This window comes from Tribolium castaneum, chromosome 8 (assembly GCF_031307605.1).
Source record: "Tribolium castaneum strain GA2 chromosome 8, icTriCast1.1, whole genome shotgun sequence".
Lineage (NCBI taxonomy): Eukaryota > Metazoa > Arthropoda > Insecta > Coleoptera > Tenebrionidae > Tribolium > Tribolium castaneum.
The window spans coordinates 10,007,042-10,026,952 of NC_087401.1; the positions used below are offsets into that span (position 1 = coordinate 10,007,042).

General features: G+C 31.3%; 3 protein-coding genes across 5 annotated transcripts; 1 reads left to right on the plus strand and 2 right to left on the minus strand.

The window, feature by feature from the left end:
• Positions 1-2,708: 2,708 nt before the first annotated feature.
• On the minus strand, positions 2,709-17,548 carry LOC656022 (ankyrin-3). 2 transcript variants are annotated; one of them, XM_064358366.1, is made up of 8 exons: positions 17,310-17,548; positions 17,041-17,153; positions 16,834-16,988; positions 13,222-13,509; positions 13,162-13,179; positions 8,931-9,148; positions 3,407-3,498; positions 2,709-3,348 (listed from the first exon to the last, which is right to left on the minus strand). In XM_064358366.1, exons 2-8 carry the CDS (start codon positions 17,146-17,148, stop codon positions 2,869-2,871), a joined length of 1,359 nt encoding a protein of 452 aa, XP_064214436.1. In that variant the 5' UTR covers positions 17,149-17,153; positions 17,310-17,548; the 3' UTR covers positions 2,709-2,868. The 2 variants fall into 2 exon arrangements, with proteins under 2 accessions (XP_064214436.1, XP_064214435.1); XM_064358365.1 differs by having other exon boundaries at positions 13,162-13,509.
• Positions 9,155-10,859, plus strand: LOC135266908 (uncharacterized). Its single transcript, XM_064358367.1, has 4 exons — positions 9,155-9,408; positions 9,461-9,654; positions 9,705-10,414; positions 10,479-10,859. Coding segments are annotated over exons 1-4 (1,269 nt in total). The 5' UTR covers positions 9,155-9,407; the 3' UTR covers positions 10,843-10,859.
• On the minus strand, positions 10,804-13,155 carry LOC135266907 (uncharacterized). 2 transcript variants are annotated; one of them, XM_064358363.1, is made up of 6 exons: positions 12,951-13,155; positions 12,515-12,892; positions 12,330-12,462; positions 12,077-12,268; positions 11,380-12,023; positions 10,804-11,316 (listed from the first exon to the last, which is right to left on the minus strand). In XM_064358363.1, exons 2-6 carry the CDS (start codon positions 12,852-12,854, stop codon positions 10,883-10,885), a joined length of 1,743 nt encoding a protein of 580 aa, XP_064214433.1. In that variant the 5' UTR covers positions 12,855-12,892; positions 12,951-13,155; the 3' UTR covers positions 10,804-10,882. The 2 variants fall into 2 exon arrangements, 1 of the variants encoding a protein (XP_064214433.1); XR_010335114.1 differs by having other exon boundaries at positions 10,804-12,023; positions 12,330-12,459.
• Positions 17,549-19,911: the final 2,363 nt, after the last annotated feature.

The following is a 19,911-nucleotide window of genomic DNA, read 5'->3' on the forward strand; positions in this document are numbered from 1 at the left end:
CCAAGATAAAAAGCTACTTAAAAACGTTGCTATAATGCTAATTGTAATGGAAAAGCACCGATAACACGTCATTTTATTTGAAAAAGATAATTACAAATGTCCACTAAAAGTGATAAAGAAACTAGAAATAATAATAATAAACTATAGCTAAATACGTAAGAACAATGTACTCGAACATAATTATTTTAATTAAATTTGCGATCGGTTTGTGTCAGTTTTTATTGCTTTTTTCTTAATTTATTGTTTCAATAGGTAGGTACAAACAAAAATCAAACATTTCTGATAAGACAAGAATAAGTGGTAAAGTTTATGGGAAGTTGTAAATTAGGGTTTTTTAATTGAAATTTAATTTTGTATGTGACAGATAGTAAAGAGTGTACAGTGAGTGGCAAAAGTAGTGTGGAGGCATGTATGACACTACTTTTGGTGCTGACTGTGCTCAAAAGTTTGCGTGTTTTGACATTTGATCAAGAATGTTAGCTAATTTCATGAATTTGAGGTTTTTGTTATTAATGTTGCAGTTTTTGTGTGAAACTTCTTCACTTCGAAAACTATTATTAAATGTTGGTTAAATTAGGCATAGATTTGAAATTCTGGAATTCTGTGTTGGTTAAGATTAATTTTAGTCAAAATTATCAAAATTTATTATAATGTATTCCGTAAAAATAAAAACTTAAAGTGTTTAGTGTTGGCAAAAGTTTAACCAAATATATTCCACATTTTGGTCGATATCTTAAAAGATAGTGTCTGTACTTGAAAAGTAAACACAGATTTGAAATTTTGAGACAATTTTACATAAGGTTTAAATAAACGGTAATGTTTTATTTAAATTAAAAAAATTAAACATTTAAAAAATTTTTTTGAATTTTTTTTTAGTGAACAGATTTTGGCTATTATCTCAAAAACTAAGAGGCGTATATAAAAAATAAAAACATAGTTGGAATTCTGGTGCAATTTTACGTACGGTCAAGTAAATAGTAGGTCAAGGTTTAAAATTTTGATTAAAAAAAATTTTTTTTAAAGATTTTCAAAATGGCCACAGCGTGGTCAAATTTCGAAAACTAAGACTAGATAAAATTAAGCGCATATTTTTTAAATTGTTTAGTTCTACAAAATAAGAAAGAATTAATTTGTATTAATTTGTTAGTTTTTTTTAAGAAAAATAATTATAATTATAATTAATTCTATGACCTAAACCTATAATATTTTAATCGATATTTCTAAAATTTGTAGGCGTAGATCAGAAATAAAAACAGATTTAAAATTGTAAGACAATTTTACTTATCGTGGACCAGTTTTAAGCAGCTTTCTTGTTTTGTTTTAGAAAAAAATAAACTTAAACACCTAAACATTTTTTTTATTTTATATAGTGAACTGATTTTGGCTATTTTTTCAAAAGCTTACATAAAAAATAAAAACTCGGTTGGAATTCTTATACAATTTTACAAACGGTCAAGGCAATAGTAGGCCGAAGTTTAAAATTTTAATTAGAAAAAAAAATATTTTTAAGAAGATACCCAAACTGGCCACAGTTTAATCAAATTTCGAAAACTAAGACTGGATAAAAATTGAGCGCATATTTTTTTAAATCGTTTAGTTCTACGTAATAAGAAATAATTAATTTGTATTAATTTTGTAGTTTTTTTAAGAAAAATAATTATAATTATAATTAATTTTATGTCCCAAATCTATAATATTTTAGTCTATATTTCTAAAATTTGTAGTCGTAGATCAGAAATAAAAACAGATTTAAAAATCTAAGACAGTTTTACTTATTTGGGACCAGTTTTAAGCAGCTTTTTTTTTCAAATAAATTAAACTTAATCATCTAAACATTTTTTTAACATTTTGATATAGTGAACTGATTTTGACTATTATTTCAAAAACTAAAAGGTTGTGCAATTTTACGTACGGTTAGGGCAATAGTAGGTCGAAATTTAAAATTTTGATTAAAAAAAAATTTATAAATTTTTAGACGATCTTTAAACTGGCCATAGTTTGGTCGATATTTCGAAAACTACTAAAATTATGTAAAAAGTGAACGCATTTTTTTAATTATTGCTCAGTTTTACGTAATAGCAAAGAATAAATGTGATTTTATTTTGAAGTTTCCGTTTTTTTGCCAAAAATAATAATCATAATTAAAGCGACCTTCCTAACTTGCGATATTTTATGTAAGTTGGACCGTTTTTGAGCCCATTTTTTGTTTTGTTTTAGAAAAAACTGAACTTAAATATTTTTTTTCGCAATGTTTTATGGTATGGAGGACACATTTTGGTCAATGTTTTAAAAACTACAACGTTTAGACAAAGAATGAAACCATATTTGAAATTATAGATCAATTATAAGAAGTAGACAATTGTTTCATACTTGATTGGACACAAAAGATTAAAAAAAACACATTATTTTAATCGATATCTTAAAATCTAGTAAGCGTAGATTAATAACCACAGTTTTGGAATTCTGGTATTTTTCTGCAAGATTAAGTCAACAGTACATCGATTTAAAAATAAAAACAGATTTAAAATCCTTAGACTATCCTTGTCAATTTTGCAACTAATTTTTCAAAAAAAAAAACAAATGAACAATACTTTTTAGTACAGCTCAACAATTTTGGTACAGTCGGAGACAAAAGTGTTGTCACACACTATTTATGACACTGACTGTACCTCAAGATATTATTTTTATGGGAAAAACAAATAATGCAGTTATTTTTAAATATTTTATTTCGGTGATTACAAATATATAAATTTGACAACAAAACGATAAGGATAAAAATATATAAAACTACAGCCTAACGAAAGGTTACAAAACGCGTAATACCAACAAATCGGAATCAAGGGATCAAAAAATTGGCCCAAAATCCAATCAGCTATAGTCAAAGAGTAGATACTTCTCCAAACATTTGGGCAACTCGAAGCTCGGCACCGAATCAATGAGCTTATTCCCTCCCAAAAGCCTCCTCAAAAACACCCTCACTTGCCTCCTCAAACTCAACGGGTACTTGGCCAGCTCCAAAAGCGTCGCCTTCTGCTCAGGCGTTATAACCGAGTTTCTCCGAATCATGCAAACATCGAACGATTCGCTCGCTTCAAGCAAGAGAAAGAAAATTGAGTCACATTTGGCCGAGATAACGTTTTGGAGGGAATTGAGGATACCGTCAGGGTCCCGAAATTGCGTTTTCATCACCACTTTGGCTCCATAGCGAATCAGGAGGTTGACCACAGCAAGGCTAGGGTTGGTATTACTGGCAACATATTCCACTAGAACGGGCCGTAGTTGCGAATTGTGGTCGTAGAGGTCGTTGTAGACTTTGAGGTTGGGGTCAGCGCCAGCTTTGAGGAGCATCTGGAAATTTCCAGTCAAATGATTGGTTAGAAAATGGGGTGGGGGAAGGGGGTGTTACCTGGAGGATGTCATAGCGGTTGGGGATGTTGTCGGCACAGGCCACGTGGAGGGGGGAGCCAATGATGGGGGAGCTGCAGTTGACGTTTGCACCTGGAATTTAAAGGGTGTCACGCAAGGCACCACTTGGGGGACTATTCTATTCCATTATTTGGCTATATCTCCGAAAGTAGTAGGCTTAGACGAAAAATTTAAACAGATTTGGAATCAGCGCTTAATTTTGGGTGCAATTGAGCTAATTAAATAATCACCAGGTCATTTAAAAATAATTTAATATTTGATTAATTTTGACGATAAGTCACAAACTACAAAATGTAGGTGAAAAACAAAAACAGATTTGAAATCCTGGGGCAATTTTACGAATAAACCAACTATTTTTAAATCAGTTTCACTTTTGATTATTTGTAGAAAAAAATATATATTTCATATAATTTTTTGACGATTTGTTGTTTTTTATTTTAGAAAAAATGATCGGTGTGTTTTTATCTCAATTTTTTTTATTATATATTTTTTTAATTTTTTTTAATTATATGGTTATATGGCGACGAAATCACAATTTTTATGTGTTATAATTTATAAATTTAATTTCATAAAAATGTTAATCAATATAATTTTTATTTTGTTTTTTCAAAACTGAATTGTATATCTAATAACAAATTTTTCATCCATATCTTGAAAATTATCATTTGTCGTAGGGAAAAAAAACAAATTTACATTTTACATAACAATTTTAACATAACAATGAGGCAATAACAGGATGGTCTTAACTTTAGTTGGGAAATTAAAATTCCAGTTTACTCATTCTTTCCTGCTACCTAATTATTATTATTATTCGACACATTTTGGCAAATACTTTTAGCTAGAAAACTACTGTGTAAGAAAAAAGCAAAAATTATCTTGAGATAATTTTACATCAGCTTTAGAGTTGTAGATTTAGAATAATTACAATTTTCGTTTCTAAGAATGATTTTTTTTATCATACAGGGTGGACAATCGGTTCATAACTTTTTTATTATTTGAAATATTGCCATGCCGTTTTTACTACCCGATAGATCGACTTAAAGTCCATAAACTAAAAACATTTTTATTGTGCACAGGGCGTTGTATACAGGGTGGTGAACCAAAGTTAAATTTTTTTAAGCGTAACACCCTTTATATTTTTGCATAATTGGATTCTACGTAAAAAGTTATGTAACTTTATATAATTTTCAGAAAATATTCATAGGCGACTTCGCAGTAATTTTCAAAAACGAAAAGTTGAATAATTCCGAAACGAAAAAAGATAGACCCATAATAGTCTATATAAAGTTACATTATTTTTTGCGTAGATTCCAATTATGCAAAAATATATAAGGTGTTCCATTAAAAAAAATATAACTTTGGTTTACCATCCTGAGTACAACACCCTGTGTATATTAAAAATATATTTAGTTTGTGGACTCAATCTATCGTGTAATGAAAAAAAAACAGCATAGCAATATTTCAACCAACAAAAAGCTAATAGACCGATTACACACCCCTGGCTCACCCTGTATCTAGAAAAATTGTGTTTTTGTGTCTTAATTTATCTTTTAAATTTAAAATTGAAACGTTTAAAGACTGCATAATGCTAACGACTTTTTTATTCATATCTCGGAAACTATTTGTCACAGGAAAAAAACAAAAACAAATTTAAAATTACAAAACTTTTTACATAACAATAAAAATGGGTCATTTTACAAGCTACATTTTTTTGGTTTTAGAAATGCTACATTTTTCCTACCATCATATTATCCTAATAAGTTTCTACCAATCTCTAGAAAACTATTCGGCATAAGAGAATAACAAAAAAGAATTTTAGAATTCTGTGCTTATTACTTATTATGTAGTTGTTATTATCGTTTTCTTACTTTTAGAAAAACTAATTAAAATTTTTATTGTTCAAAACTTTTCTAACAGGTGATATAAAAATGTTTTTATTAAACTTATAGATAAAAAACAAAAACAGATTTGGAAAATTATTTGTAGACGTCTAGTTACCTCCTGTCATATTTAATCACTTTACTATAAGTTGGTTTTTAATTTTATTTACAAAAATTTACTTAAACGTAATTGAACTTGATACATTTTTGCCAATTATCAAAAATAAATTATTAAAACTTTTTGAGTTCTTGTCGTAGCTTAACAGAATAAATACTAGTAAAACAAAAATAAGAAATAAAACAATTTGGTTCTTGGTTTTATTGTCAAAAATATAAAAGCAACTCCTAACAGGTGATGTTTGTATTAAATTTGGATAAAAAGCAAAAAGAGATTTAGAAAATTAAGCGTCACTTTCTATCATATTAAGCAAACTGTATTATAAATTGGCTTTTAGTTTCATTTTTAAAAATATATCTAGTAAACCTAATTAAACTTTTTACCAGGCATTTTTACCAATAATCCAAAAACTATTTGTCGCAGCTTAAAAGAATAAATATTTATTAAAAATAAAATTAAAGGGAAAAACATAAAACAGTTTGAGATTCTGAATCAGTTTTGCATAAATGGGAAACAATTTAAGTATGAACTTAGGTAATTTCAAATAGTTTTAGAAAAATTATGATCTGAATCTATCTAGATCTATTATACTAACAATTATGCGTAAGAGAAAATAAAAAATATTTAGAGTTTTGAAATCATTTTACGTCAAACTGGGCTAATAATGGAATATAGTCTTACTTTATTGGGCGTAGAAAAATTAAAATTTTAACTTTTAAGTTTGTCAATTTATTTGCTTTGCAATAAAAAAAGATTTAAAATTCTGGGTAGGTTTTATTTACGACTCGATTAATGTCAAGATTTTAATTGCTTAATAATTAAAGATTCTGGAGATTGTTTAATACCTACTAAGGACTTTTTCGTGCATATCTTGAAAACTATTTGTCGCAGGAAAAAAATTAAAACTAATTTAAAATTCCAAGTGAGTTGTACATAAGAATGAGGCAATTGTAAGTCCACTTGAATTTTAATTCTAAAAATATTATTATCCTTTCTACTAACCAGCAGGCGTAAGAGAAAAAAAAAGGATTTGTGTGGAATTGTGTTAAATTGTGAAGCTTTTGATATTTTATTAACTCCAGAAAAAATTAATTCAAATTCTGACTTTCTTTTAGCTAAATTTTTCGGTGATGTTTTAAAAAATAAAGACATATTTGGAATCCTTGGACAATTTTTTGTAAGACCCGACTAACAACATATTAACTTGTCGTTTTATTGATTGTAGAAAAAATTACAAATCAACCTAATGATGGTATTCTAAATATTCACGAGTTTTGCATAATAATTCCAAAATTACAAAGTTATTACTTATTAGGCACAGTTAAAAACTGAAAACAAATTTAAATTTCTGAAATCATTTAACCTGAGATTAGAAGACAGGGGCGGATCCATTCTTGGGCTTCAAAAAATTATAGAATAATATATTGAAATATACAGTGCGTTCAAAGTGTTTAGATCAACTCTTGCTGTGAAATTTTAAACGTATGTTGTTTTTTTACGATTACTACATACGAAAATACTGAGTGCGTTGGAAAAAATTGATAGTAGCGCGTTTGAAATTTCAACATAATTTATGAAAGACAATAAAAATCTGCCAATCTAAATTCCACAGCAAGAGTTGATCTAAAAACGTTTTTAACGCACTGTACTTTTACTGTCGATAAATTTGTACAAAAAAATTCTCCAATGCAAATTTATATTTTTTTAAAGTGAAACACCCTATATTTTGTGAATTTTTAGACATACAGTGTGAGTTTAAAGTAACGCATAAAATTCATATTATTGTTATTGTAATTTTTCAAAATAAGTTATAAAAAAAAACAATCGCCCTTTACAAAATAATGCAAAAACCAAAAATATAAAATCTTTTATTTGTAATTACCAATAATTTTTTGACTTTAATTTTTTTTTCCGATTTTTTTTAATATATTATTTATCTTTTCTTGTACTTACCAGAAAGATAAAGGAATAAATCTATACTACCAGAAACAGTAACCAAAATTATCGGTTGCTATTTAAAAAAAAATAAAAATGGCGTCATTATCTAGAAACCAGTGAGGTCACAAATTTTATTTTGGTGTCAAAATATAGCATTTTTCAAAAATAAAATGGACCTGTTCAAGGATTTAAAAAAAAATAACCCACAACAAATATATAAATTTTACTTTACGTTAACTTACGTTACTTTAACTCACTCTATACATCATAGTTGTTGATCATAATTTTTTTTATTAGTAGAATTAGAAGAAATTTTAATTAGAAATTAAAATAAACTACAACATAAAATACAACTTTCTTCTATAACTTTTCGATAATCTTCCTATAATAAAAATGTAAAAAAAAATAAATAACAATTTATTTATATTAATTTATTAATAAATGTGATTAAAAAGACTTCTTATTTTATTATTTAAAAAACTGTTGTTCATTAGGCTCTTATATTATTTATTAAAAAATTTAAATTGTAGTTTGGGGCCCTTCTGCACCTCCCCCCCTTGATTTCGCGAATTTTAATCTGATCGGTATCTTTATAGTTAGTAGAAAAAATAGACTATACACCTCTCAATTATTATGAATTAAGCTTTTTTAAGTTGTGTCCATATCTCGGAAACAAACTATCAAACAAGGAAAAAAAAACAAAATAAATTTGGAATTTGGAAGTCAACTTTACTTTAAATTGGCTTGTGGTTTTATTGTAAAATAAATTCTTTTAGGGCCTACATTAGAAACTTTTTAAGTCTTCTCAAGTCTTCAGGACTGTCAACTGTCAAATTGCAAGGCTACTACGATTTTTTGAGAATGATGATCAAAAATTATTTTTTTCAAATGGGATGACCCTGTTTTTTTAATGGCAATCAAAAGAACATCAATTTTTATGCAGACTTTTATTAACATCTTCTATATCTTATCTATCTCTTACAATTTTTCAAATAATCGCAAAAAAATTGAATTTTAGCTCATTATTTTCATTTTTAATCAAGTAAACTTTGGAAAAATACGATAAAATTGTGCTATTAATTAAAAAAATGTTCAGTTTGTTCACCATTTTCATGCAGGAAGTCCAAAATTCGATGCCAGACTGAGTTACTTTACATAATTCACTAAATTATAATAAATCATAATTAAATAATAAAAGTTTTACTGCTTATTCGATAATAAATCAGCTAAAAATTGAAAAAAAAGTTAAAGTTTGACAATTGTTGGCCATTTTGCAAGGCCTACTTGATTAACTATGAAAATTACGAAGTAAAATCTGTTTCTTTGATTTTTTTCAAAAACTGTAAGACATAGGTATAGGACGTATTAATAAAAATCACCGTAAATATCAATGTTCTTTCGATTGCCGTTAAGAAAATAGGGTTATAGCAGTTTTATGATAACCATTTTGAAAAAATCATACTAGCCATGAATTTTGACAGTTGACAATTTTGAAATTTCAAGGAGACTCTTCGAACTTTTGATTATCTCTGAAATTATTTGACCTATTCACTTAAAAAATTATCTACCTGATCTAATCAACAGCTCGACAATCTTGGGATCCCCCTTCAGAATCGCCAGATCCAACGGACTCGGCTTCCCCAAATCATACTCCTCGTCATAATTCAACTTTGCCCCTTGCTTTATCATCAAATTAATAATCTCGTAATTCCCCGACAACACGGCATAATGCAGTACGGTCCTGTAATCATGCCTCTCGTCCGCCATTGCGTTCACATCGGCGCCATATACGCGCTATCAGTCGTGACGTCACCTCCCCACTCTTATTACGGTAGGTCAGTTGCTCAAAGCTAAACAACCAGTCTTTTACATGTGGTGTAATACGTTTTTCGGTTTTTTGGTTGTGTTTGTGCGTTAATAACGTGTCAAATAGCTGCAGCGGGTGTAATTTGTGCCACTAGAGACTTTAATTTAATTTAGAAGTGACTTTTTGTGAAAATACGAACTTTATAAAAGAATACAGGGAACCACGTTGTCGGTGAGAAAGTGAGTAAGCTTTAATTATACTTTGAGAAACTATTATATTTATGCATTTTAGTGGCAGAAAAGCACATTGTTAAGTTTCACTTTATTGCGAAATTTTTTGGGGACGGTAATCGCTTTTTAGTTCGGGGAGAAAATGCTTTTACCAGCGGTCACGTCACCAAATTTAGGTTTGATGGCACAGTACAACCGATGAGAATTTCTGCAGAAGTTCTACCGAGCATGAAAAAGCTAAATTATACTGTGGAGGTTTGTATTTATTTAACTGTTAGACATTTCTTCTACAAAGTGTGTTTTAGATTTCATATGACCTAGAAGAAGGGGTTAAGACGGCACATTGTACCTGCCCAAGGGGCAACGTGGCTTGCCATCATATGGCTGCAGCATTATATTATGCTCATTATAATGTAAGTGCTACTGACATTGAGTGTCAGTGGAGTGCCCCATCAAAAACAACACCACAAACAGAAGTCATTAAGTTAGCTGATGTTTACAAGCCGAAATTATCAAACTATACGGCACTGTCTAGGTCCTCTACTGAGGACGAAATTATTCAGTTCCGTGCCGAAATAGGCGTCACGAATGTGGTGGGCTTCACTTGGCTCCTAAGACCAGAAGCAAGTGAAGAAGCCAGAAAAATTATTGCAGATATCGAAGAAATTCTACAAAGCTTAGAATACGTGCAGGCCATAGACAAACAAAAGTTTCTTTTGGAGAAGTGCAGAATAGATGAGGCACGCATTAAACTGGTTGAGGCGTGCACTCGGGGCCAACATGTTAACGAAAATTGGCATGTAGCAAGGAAACATCGTTTAACGGCCAGCAGGTTTGGCATGGTACTATCTGCTTGCAGTAGACGAAGATTCCCACCCTCTTTATTTAAAAATTTGGCGGAAGGCTATTCGCTTGACAGGGTTGCTGCTGTGCAGTGGGGTAAGACCCACGAGAAGACAGCGCTCAGAGAATTTGAAGAAGCGACGAATCTTAAAGTCCAAGAGACGGGATTTTGGTAGGTCGAAAATAATTAACACGTATAACTTAGATGAATAATGTAATATTACTTTTTTTTGTAGGTTGGAAGAATCAGGCTTTTTGGGAGCAAGTCCTGATGGATTAGTGGAAGAAGATGGGATTCTCGAAATTAAATGCCCATATAAATATAGGGACACTGACAGTTTGTCTGAAGCCCTGAAGGATAAAAAATATTTTTATTGGAGGGATGAAAATGAGGACATTAATCTTAACAGCAATCACAATTATTACCACCAAGTACAGGGGCAAATGCACATCACTGGTCGAAGTATCTGCTACTTTGTCGTGTGGACACCAAAGTGCACAGAGATATTTCAAATTGAAAAAGATCCGGGGTGGTCAGAAAATATCAATATTTTAAAAGAATTTTATCTTGACCAATATATTTCCTTTATTTCACAATAATAAACTGTATATAAATAGATGGTTTTTATTTTACATTATTTTAATCATCACAATCCTGAAACAATTCTGCTACCTCTTTAATTAATGGAAATTGGAGGTTTGTTAAAGCGGCAGTCGCTTTAAAAACAATATCTCCATAGTGGCACAAAGACTCTGGCAAAAAATTTAAAATATGATAACATTTTAATCGGCGTATTGCCCTTTCGACGTGTATTCTTGCACGTGCAATATTTTCGGTACACTTAACTTGCTCTGGTGTAAATTGGACATTTGATAAAAAAGGTGGAATATTCAAAGTGACCCCTGGTGGCAGAATATTTTGGATCAAAAATCCCTTATCGGCTAAAATCATATCTCCAGTTTTTAACATGTCGATTATTCCACAATTTAAAACAACTTTTTGATCAGAAGTTGATCCCACGTATAAATCACTTACAAATGTGATGACACCATTGGGTGCAACTCCAATTAGCCCTTTGAAAGTATTATGATGTTTGTAAGTACTATATGTTAATTTCTGTGTTGACATAGACTTACGTGATACCACAGTGAAAATTTCGGTACAATCTAGAACTGCTCTACAATTAGTAAAATTGCTAAAACATGTTGGCAAGCAAGATTTATTTTTTTCGCGCGAAGGCATTGTCGTCATAAACTGTTTATATAAAATTTCATATATTACATGGACAAATGTTAAAATAATATTAGAAACTGTGCTTTGGGCAACCCCAAAGCGTTGCGCCAAATCAAGTTGAGGGAAATTGAGTCGTAATTTTACTAGGGTTAAAAAGAGTTGGTCAATTCTAGTTAACTTTTGGACTGTCCATTTGTGGTAATATTTTATGTCCAACTTTTCGATTAAGTGAAACAATGCTTCGAAAATCTGGCTATTGGGAAGACCGGTATATAAAACAATGAGTTTGTCATTTCCTTGAACATTTTCATAGCAAAATCGTACTGTCAGATATTGTATTTTTGCTTTAAGTTCAGCATTTTCCTTTTTGAGAAAATACATTTCTGCTTCAAGAGCCGCATGTGACACCAAGGGTGCTTGCACACCCATAGATTCTAACGGAGCATCTTGAATTATATCTGCTGGTGCTGCAACTACGGCTGTAGACGTCGATGGCACTTCCTCTAAATTCATTGTCGATGGTACTGTTTCTTCCGGTATATCAACACTATTCAAATGATCAAATTGTAAATCAATTTAAAACTAGGATTCACTTTTTACCTTAATGATTCAGCGGAACTAGAACAAGAAGGGAGTCCTTGTTTTTTCATCTTTTTTTTTTCTGGAGATTCCACTTGAAAATAGGCTCTTTTTGCGATATTGTGCAAAAATAATTCAGGACCATTTTCCTTTCTTCCATCCCGAAAATGGCAGCTGCAAACGTAGGCTCCTGGTCCGGGTTCTACATCTCTTCTACATTTAACAATGAAACAAGCAATTAAAAATTAATATCAAAACATCTATTAAAAATTACCTCAACAATTTTTTCCATAGTGCTCGTTCTTTTCCCGACTTAGGAAAACTAAAAAAATGGCATTTATCGCGAGTACTATAGTGTTTGCAATCTGGAGCCCAACACATTCCCATAGTTGTGATGTAAAAACCTACTACACATGAACTATCAAAGTATCGCAACAAAATATTATTCACAAATCATACCTAATGATGTACCACAAAAATGAGATAATGTCTTGGAAAAACAGAATTTTAAAAATTCAAGAACACGAAGATATGGAGAACGATCGGAAAAAACACGATAACAAAAGACACTCACGAAAGAAGCACAGAACTCACAACCCGTACTACTTTCAACCATGTATGTGCCTGAACCCTCTACCCTCGTATACCTGCTATTCATCCCTCGTGATGGGGGAGGGGGACAGAAAACAACCCGTTTATTGGGGTTGCGCCGGTTGCACCCCATGAATTCGTCATTCAGAAGAAATCCAATGTCATTAGTGTGGCAAACCATTTTTCCCTCAGTTTTAAAAGGCCACATAATAATTTACATCAATATGATGTCCAAATTAAGAAAAACTGAATTTTGAAGTTTGAAAAAAGTTAGGTTAGAAAAGGATTTATGTGTTCAACTTACAGAAATATTAGCTCAGTTGCTAAAATCTTTAAGAAACGACATTGCATTTTTCATAGCTATCATTTCTCTGTAAAAGTAATGTTCCTACACTTCTAGCATTAAAGAAATACGAAAAACTTTTAAATGCCCATAAGAAAAGCATTGAAAATGGCGATTGTTTAGCTTTAAGGTGCTGACCTACCTCAAATGTCTACGTCACACTGATAGCGCGTATTTGAGCAGAATCAAGGCCGCCTCCATGCCCTGCGGCTGCCTGACGGCCTTCATCAAGGGCGTGAGCCCGGACCTGTCCCTGCTGTCCGGATTGGCCCCGAACGTCAGCAACAGCTCCAGAAACTCCAGGTCCGTAACGAGGTTGATTTCCGCCCCGAAGAAGTAGCGCTTGTTGGGGTCGGCGCCGTGCTCGAGGAGCATCCTGGCGATGTCCATGTGCTTGTTGCGGATGGCGAGCCGCAGGGGCTCGTCGCATTGCGTCGTCCGGGGGAAGTCCTCGTCGGTGTTGGGCCGGTAGTTGACTTTGGCCCCCGACAGGAGCAGCAGACGCACCACTTCGGTGTAGCTGCGGAAAAGAAAGCTTTTGACGATTTTGTGTAAATTTAGCGTTGGGTGAAAGCCAACGAGCTAAAAATAACACTAAAGTCAGTGGGTTTGAACTGGAAATGTTTGTTTTGGTTGCGATTTCGACTGACGGGGCGATCAAATCGAGGTCTTGCATTATTGCGTTTGTTGGTAAAGTACCCAAATGGGGATTTTTCTCAGCGAGGTTGGTACTCTAATTTTGGGGTTATCCTAATCGAAATGTTAAAAGTCAAGACGTTTCCGTTTATCATTTGACTTAAAATAGAACAAACATGTTGTTTTGTTGTTAAAGGGTCAAACGATTCGTTTAATAAAGGAGTAACATTTATTTTTTAAAGGTTGGTACGTGTCAAATTGCTATTTAAATATCAAATTGGTTGAATAAGTGCGTTCAAAAGTTCACCGAAATTGGCTTCTCAAGGTAAATAATTCCTTTGTTGAAATAAATTAATTATTGAGAATGGTGTTTTTATGTTTCTCAAATGAGTGTTTTAATGGATTGTGGTGAAGATTGTTTTTCTCAAGTTGGTAATTAAGAAACTATTCATTTTTAAATATTGAAATGATGCAATATATTTAAAAAATGAGTTTTTATTTAACGAAAAATTAAAATAAATCTAGGACAAAGAGTGCACATAATTTTATTTAAAATTGTTGAAATATTGATTAAATTCGAAATAACGCCCCTTTCCTTGTAAATTATAATAATTAATAATAAAGCATTTAAGAAATGTATCTATTTCAAGGTTAATGCTTGCCAGACCTTTGGTAACAAATATGTCTTTTTACGCTTATTTTAGTTGATTTTTTTGCCCAAACATTATTTCTAAAATACGAAATAAACCAAAATTTACAATATTTGTTTGAAATTTTTCAAAAAAAAAAGCTTAAACAGGTGAATTTTATTGTAACATCATTTGTTTTTAAGTTGTGACGTCATATCTATTTTGTTTAATGACAATCGACATTTTTGTTTACTGTTTTAGAAAGTACACGTCTTTATCTTTCTGGTAATAATAAGAGAATATAAAAAAATTAACTTAAAATTAAAAAAAAATATTTTTTAGCATTCGATTTCTATAGCAACGTGTTTTAAATTTAATATAAACACACGCTTCCCATAGCAACGTGATTTAAATTTAATTAAAAACACGTTTAAATTTAAAATTTAAAGTAAATTTAAAAAAAATAAAGTTAAAGTTCTCGGGTGTCTAAGCAACTCGCTAACACTCGTTGCATACCCGACAGCTCTCGGGCTTGTGTTTTCGCAATTGTATTATTTAAACAATAATGAAATAAAAAAATAACAATTAAATATAAAGTTTTTTTTTATATATTTTCTAAGCGGCATTTGTTTTTTGTATTTTTTTAATAATTAGCATGAAAATACTTAATATAATGCATAAACACAAAAAATCACAACTTTTTTATTTTGTTTTCTTATTTTTTAAATTTTCTTGCTTCATTCTTTGCTAGAAAATAAAAATGTGTGGTTTCGAACACTAATACAAATATCAGTTGTTATTTAAAAAAAATAAATCGGTTTGTTTGAGTATTTTTTTGAAAATGATTAATAAAAAACCTAAATATGAACTTTGTGCGTTACTTTTGGATAAGTTTGTATTTAACCGTGTGCTTCTATAATTATTATTAATATTATTATAAACTATTTCAATAAACTAGTGGCGAACATTATAGTTTTACTACTCCGATAAAATCACATTAAACATAATTTTTCTAGGTTTTCTAAAAAGAATTAATAGACAAATATTTATACAAATTTGTTAGTAACAATTGTTCTTAAAGAATCATTTAATAGAACTGCCTTCATGTCAAATTTTTATTTTATTTGAAAAAGGTAGATGTAGGTATGCAATGAAATATGAATGTTGTTTTTACTGGGGTTAGAATAAAGAGACAAAAATTGAAATTACAATTACATTATTATTATTTTTGGAAAAAACACTTTACATTAACTAAAACATGAGTTATTTTATATTTTTTGTCGAATTTACTGGTCTAGTGAACATATATATTTTTTAGAAATCTTATTTGGTTTTTAACTTAATTGGCGCAGTCAGTAGGATTTGGAGAAGTATTTTTTAAAAGAACGGCATCTTCTTTGTTGCTAAATTCGTACATTTGATGGTTTAATCTACACTTTTGAAGACTATAAAATACTTTGATAGTAAAGAAAATTTTATTTTTTTTACTTTTCTTTAAGCTAAAGGCCAATTATCTAATAAACTGCATGTACTATTTTTTTATTTTCACATTAAAGACGTAAAAAATGTTATAACAAAATCTCCAATTCAAACAACAGTTATTTATTTGTTTAATCCAACGTAGGAAAAATGTTTTTCTATTACAAAAAGTTGGAACTTTTTTACTTAAGGTTGATGATAGCTTCTCAAACTATTAAAAGCAAATGACATTTTTTTCCAAATTGTTCTAGCGAATATACATTTTTTTTCTTGAAATTCAATGTTTTTCACTAAATTGGTGCAGTCAGTAGGATTTATCGGGATTTGTAAATTATTAAATTTAAAGGTTTTGATCGCAATTTTTAAGATTTCAATACATCGAAACTAAAGTAAATTGTAGTTTTTATACATTTCTTTTAAATAAAAGCCTAAATTGTCTTAATAGGCCGTTAATTGTTAATCTTTTTTTTGCACATAGTTTTAATTACCATATCTATTTGTTTAGTCCAACGTAACAAAAACGTTTTTTTGGTACATAGAGTTGGTGAAATTTGTTTATTTATTGTTGACGGCATGTAAAAGTATTAAAAACCAAATGATAAAACATTATATTTAGATGAGTTATTTTTATATTTTTTTTCTGATTTAATCTAATATTTTTTTAATTAAATTGGCGCAGTCAAGGATTACTAAATTCTTATTTTTGAAGGTTTAGTCCCCAGTACGTTGGTAAGAGAAAAGTTTATTTTTTCCTACTTTTCTTTTAACTAGAGGCCAAATTGTTTTAATAAACTGCATTTAACGAAAATCATTATTTTCATTTTACTTTTAGTTTCGAAAACAATGTGATTACAAAATATTTAGTCCAAACAAGAGTGATTTGTTTGTTTAATCCAACGTAACAAAAATATTTTTCCGTAACCGAAAGTTGGTCAAATTTATTTCTTTAAGGTTGATGGCTTGATAAACCATTAAAAGCGAAATCACAAAAGAACTAATCGTTGATTGATTGTTTTTTACAAGTACACACACACACAAAAATTGTTAGTTGCAGTGTTGCCACCTTTTAAGAAAGCAAAGCATTCACACCCTGTATATACCCATGCTCTGCTGAAAGGTGCAAAGGGCTGTAACCACATTCATCGACTGCATTAACATCTCCACCCCTTGTCAACAGCAATTGCGCGGCTTCGTAGTACCTTTGCCAGACTGCATAATGCAAAGGTCGCAACCCTTGAGTAACGGGTTCGTTGACCTGCAACCCTCAAACCTCAAACTTTGCTCAAAAACTCCTCAAAAACCTATACCTTTGCTCCACACGCTAGTAGAATCCGGATTTCGTCCAATGGTACCATCCGGATGATGGAGTCGGCGAGTTCCCTCTGGAGAGGGTTGGTAATGCACTCGGTTGGCATTCCACCTAGAAAAACTCGTTGTGAATTTCCGCGACCTTGGTTTATTTTAAACGTTTCGACTATTTCCAGAAAGTCATTATGGGCGAACAGCTGTGCGTGTGTTTGCCAACAAACGCAAAAAAATTGGCAGAAAACGTCGTTTTGGCCATTTGGTGCCTTACCCAGTGCTCCACTGATGTCCCTTTTTTAACGAAATTCGCACCAAAGACACAAAACCACCCAAAACGGGCTCCTCAAGCCGGGGAAATTAGGACCGTAAACTGCGCGATGTGAAAATCCCGTGGGAAAACTCGGAAAATTCCGGAAAATCAGACAAAGGGTCTATTGCGAAGAAGTTTAAATGAACGAATTGGCGTCGCGACGCTTTAGTTTGGCTCTCGGCGTCAAACTGAATTGAATCGTGGACGCTTTTCTATTTATAAGCGTGTTTACCCTTCCACGTTGTCTAGACGCATTTTCCCAAATGTCATCGCGATTTTTCGTAAATTTACGCAATAGTCACAAAGCCCACGTGAAAAACAAACGGCGAGTGTCGTGACAGCACCGATATAAATACCCCCGGAGGGTGGAAAAGCCGGAAAATTCGCTTTTCCACAAAGAGTACTCAACTGGACCACTGGGAAACTGGCCAGTGGCCAAGTACGAAGTTGGGCTTTGTTAGGTGCGAATTTCGCAGTTAATGAACGGCACGTGGGAATGACCTTTGACCCCATTTCACCCCCAATAACAACCGGGGGAATCCCACTAAAACCACCCCCAAAATCAAAACTCATTGTCGTAAATCATGCCTCCAAAACAAATAATTGCGTTGACTTGACAAACAACACGTTTCTAATTTGTTGCATTTGCAGTAGGAGGTCACTGGCAGGCCGGGCCCCAAAATAGCCCCCCAACAATGCGCCTTGTTTTTGCCCGCAATTATTAAATTGCGATTTATTGGATGGGAGAGACGCAAAATCGGGGTCTATTTGTGGAAATAAAGGAGTTAAAAATAGATTTTTTGCGTTTTGAAGTGGAAAAATCGATAGGTTAGGCAACCAGTTATGCGCGTCAGTGGCGTATTGGAAGTGGGCCAAGCACGAATGCGGGGTTAAAGACACTTTTTAATTAGTGGAGTTTAAATAGAAACAGATTTGGAGAAAAAATTGAACTAAAGTGAGGAAGCGGAACGGTCAGTGGCTTTTTTCGGACTTGACCTTCGATACAATGGTTTGTGTGGTCCAAAAATAGGGCCTTTGTGAAAGTGTGGCGAGTTATGGAGTGTTTTTTTTAATTTTGGGCAAGTTTTTATCATAAAAGCTTGCTCAAACATTTGGAAAATGCAGAGGTGCAAAAATAAATTTGTTTTTGTTTACACTGTTCTGTTTACAGGATGTTCCGTCTAAAATTCTACATTAGAAGTATTAAAAGTTTTGATAATATTTATCTGAAAATTGGTGTACAGCCATAACTCGTTGGGCCTTGTTGAGTAAACAAGTGAAAATACCCAAACATTATAAATAAATTCAAAGAGTGTGGGAAACAGAACAGGGGAGCGTCTCAAAAAAATTTTTTTTTGACAAATGTTTCCGTTGAAATTTTTACAATTTAAAAATCGTAAATTGTGAATTTGTGTCACTATTCCGAGCTCAGAAGCCAATAATTAACTTTGTTAACTGTAATCTTTGATTGTAAAATTCTGTTTGAAATTCCTAAAATTCAAGTCAAAATTTGATTATTATCATTAAATTTTTTTTACTTCTATGCAATACAGTAGGATCGAAAAATTTTTTTTTTATTTTTCTGCTGTTTTAGCGGATATGCAGTGAAATTTTGCAAAAATTGGCCGACAAATCTCTAGAGATTTTTTCATCTTTTCGAGCGGTTTAGCCACATATTGAGTAAATCGCAGTTTTTGCAATATTTTTCTAAACCGGATAAAAAATATTATTTTACCATTTTTGTGGGTTTTTTTAATAAAAAAATGTCAATATTTTTAATTTTTTTAATGTTTTACAACAGTTTGACTACGAACGTCGTCCACAATAAACCGAAAAGTCGAAATAATATTAAGTTTTGCTTTTTTCAGGCTTCTTACTTCATAACAACATGGTGGAACTTTCAGTTATAATAGAAATAATTGTCAACTTTCTTATTTTAAATGAAATGATACATTTTTACAGGATTTTTTAAAAATTTTTGTATTTGCAACTTTCACTTAAAAAATCGCTAATTCTGTCATTTTTTGGGTTTTAGAAATAGTTTATGGACTATGAAAAAAGAAAGCCTATATCTTTTTTTCGTTCAGTATGCCCAAAATTGGAAAAAAAACTCCAAAATTTTAAAATTATTTTTGGACGATTTCAACAATCTATAAGTAATTTTTTTAGTGGAATGCCCCAATTTTTATTTCACTGATTGGAAGAAAATTTAATTTTTCAACGATCTATATACCTTTTTGTGATAATTTTCAAATTATGTTGGTTTTCTTTGACACTGACGGAATTTTTTTATTAGTCACTGATTATTTTTGCACAGTTTGTCAAAGCAACATTTCTCATCAGAGATGGGCGTTGACACGCCGACTTTGATTGTCTACACGATGTGTCAACAATTGCGTCGACAATGTCTACAATTTCAACAATGGCAACAATGAGAATTTGAGGTTAGTCTGTTATGTTGTATTTTCACATTTTCACGTCACATTTTTTTGAAGAAAATATGCTTTTGAGAATGGAGATGAAGGGGATAATGGCTGAAGCGTAAAAAAATGAAAGAGAATAA

Coding starts and splice junctions, on each gene's coding strand:
- LOC135266908 (XM_064358367.1), top strand. Junction 9,655..9,704: donor AGCTAAATTATACTGTGGAG/GTTTGTATTTAT, acceptor AGTGTGTTTTAG/ATTTCATATGACCTAGAAGA. Junction 10,415..10,478: donor GTCCAAGAGACGGGATTTTG/GTAGGTCGAAAA, acceptor TTTTTTTTGTAG/GTTGGAAGAATCAGGCTTTT.
- LOC135266907 (XM_064358363.1), bottom strand. CDS start 12,854: ATGTGGCCTTTTAAAACTGAGGGAAAAATGGTTTGCCACACTAATGAC. Junction 12,269..12,329: donor CTATGGAAAAAATTGTTGAG/GTAATTTTTAAT, acceptor TGTTAAATGTAG/AAGAGATGTAGAACCCGGAC. Junction 12,024..12,076: donor AGTTCCGCTGAATCATTAAG/GTAAAAAGTGAA, acceptor TCATTTGAATAG/TGTTGATATACCGGAAGAAA.
- LOC656022 (XM_064358365.1), bottom strand. CDS start 17,148: ATGCCAACCGAGTGCATTACCAACCCTCTCCAGAGGGAACTCGCCGAC. Junction 3,499..8,930: donor CGAGCTGTTGATTAGATCAG/GTAGATAATTTT, acceptor TTTAAATTCCAG/GTGCAAACGTCAACTGCAGC. Junction 3,349..3,406: donor ACCGCTATGACATCCTCCAG/GTAACACCCCCT, acceptor GGAAATTTCCAG/ATGCTCCTCAAAGCTGGCGC.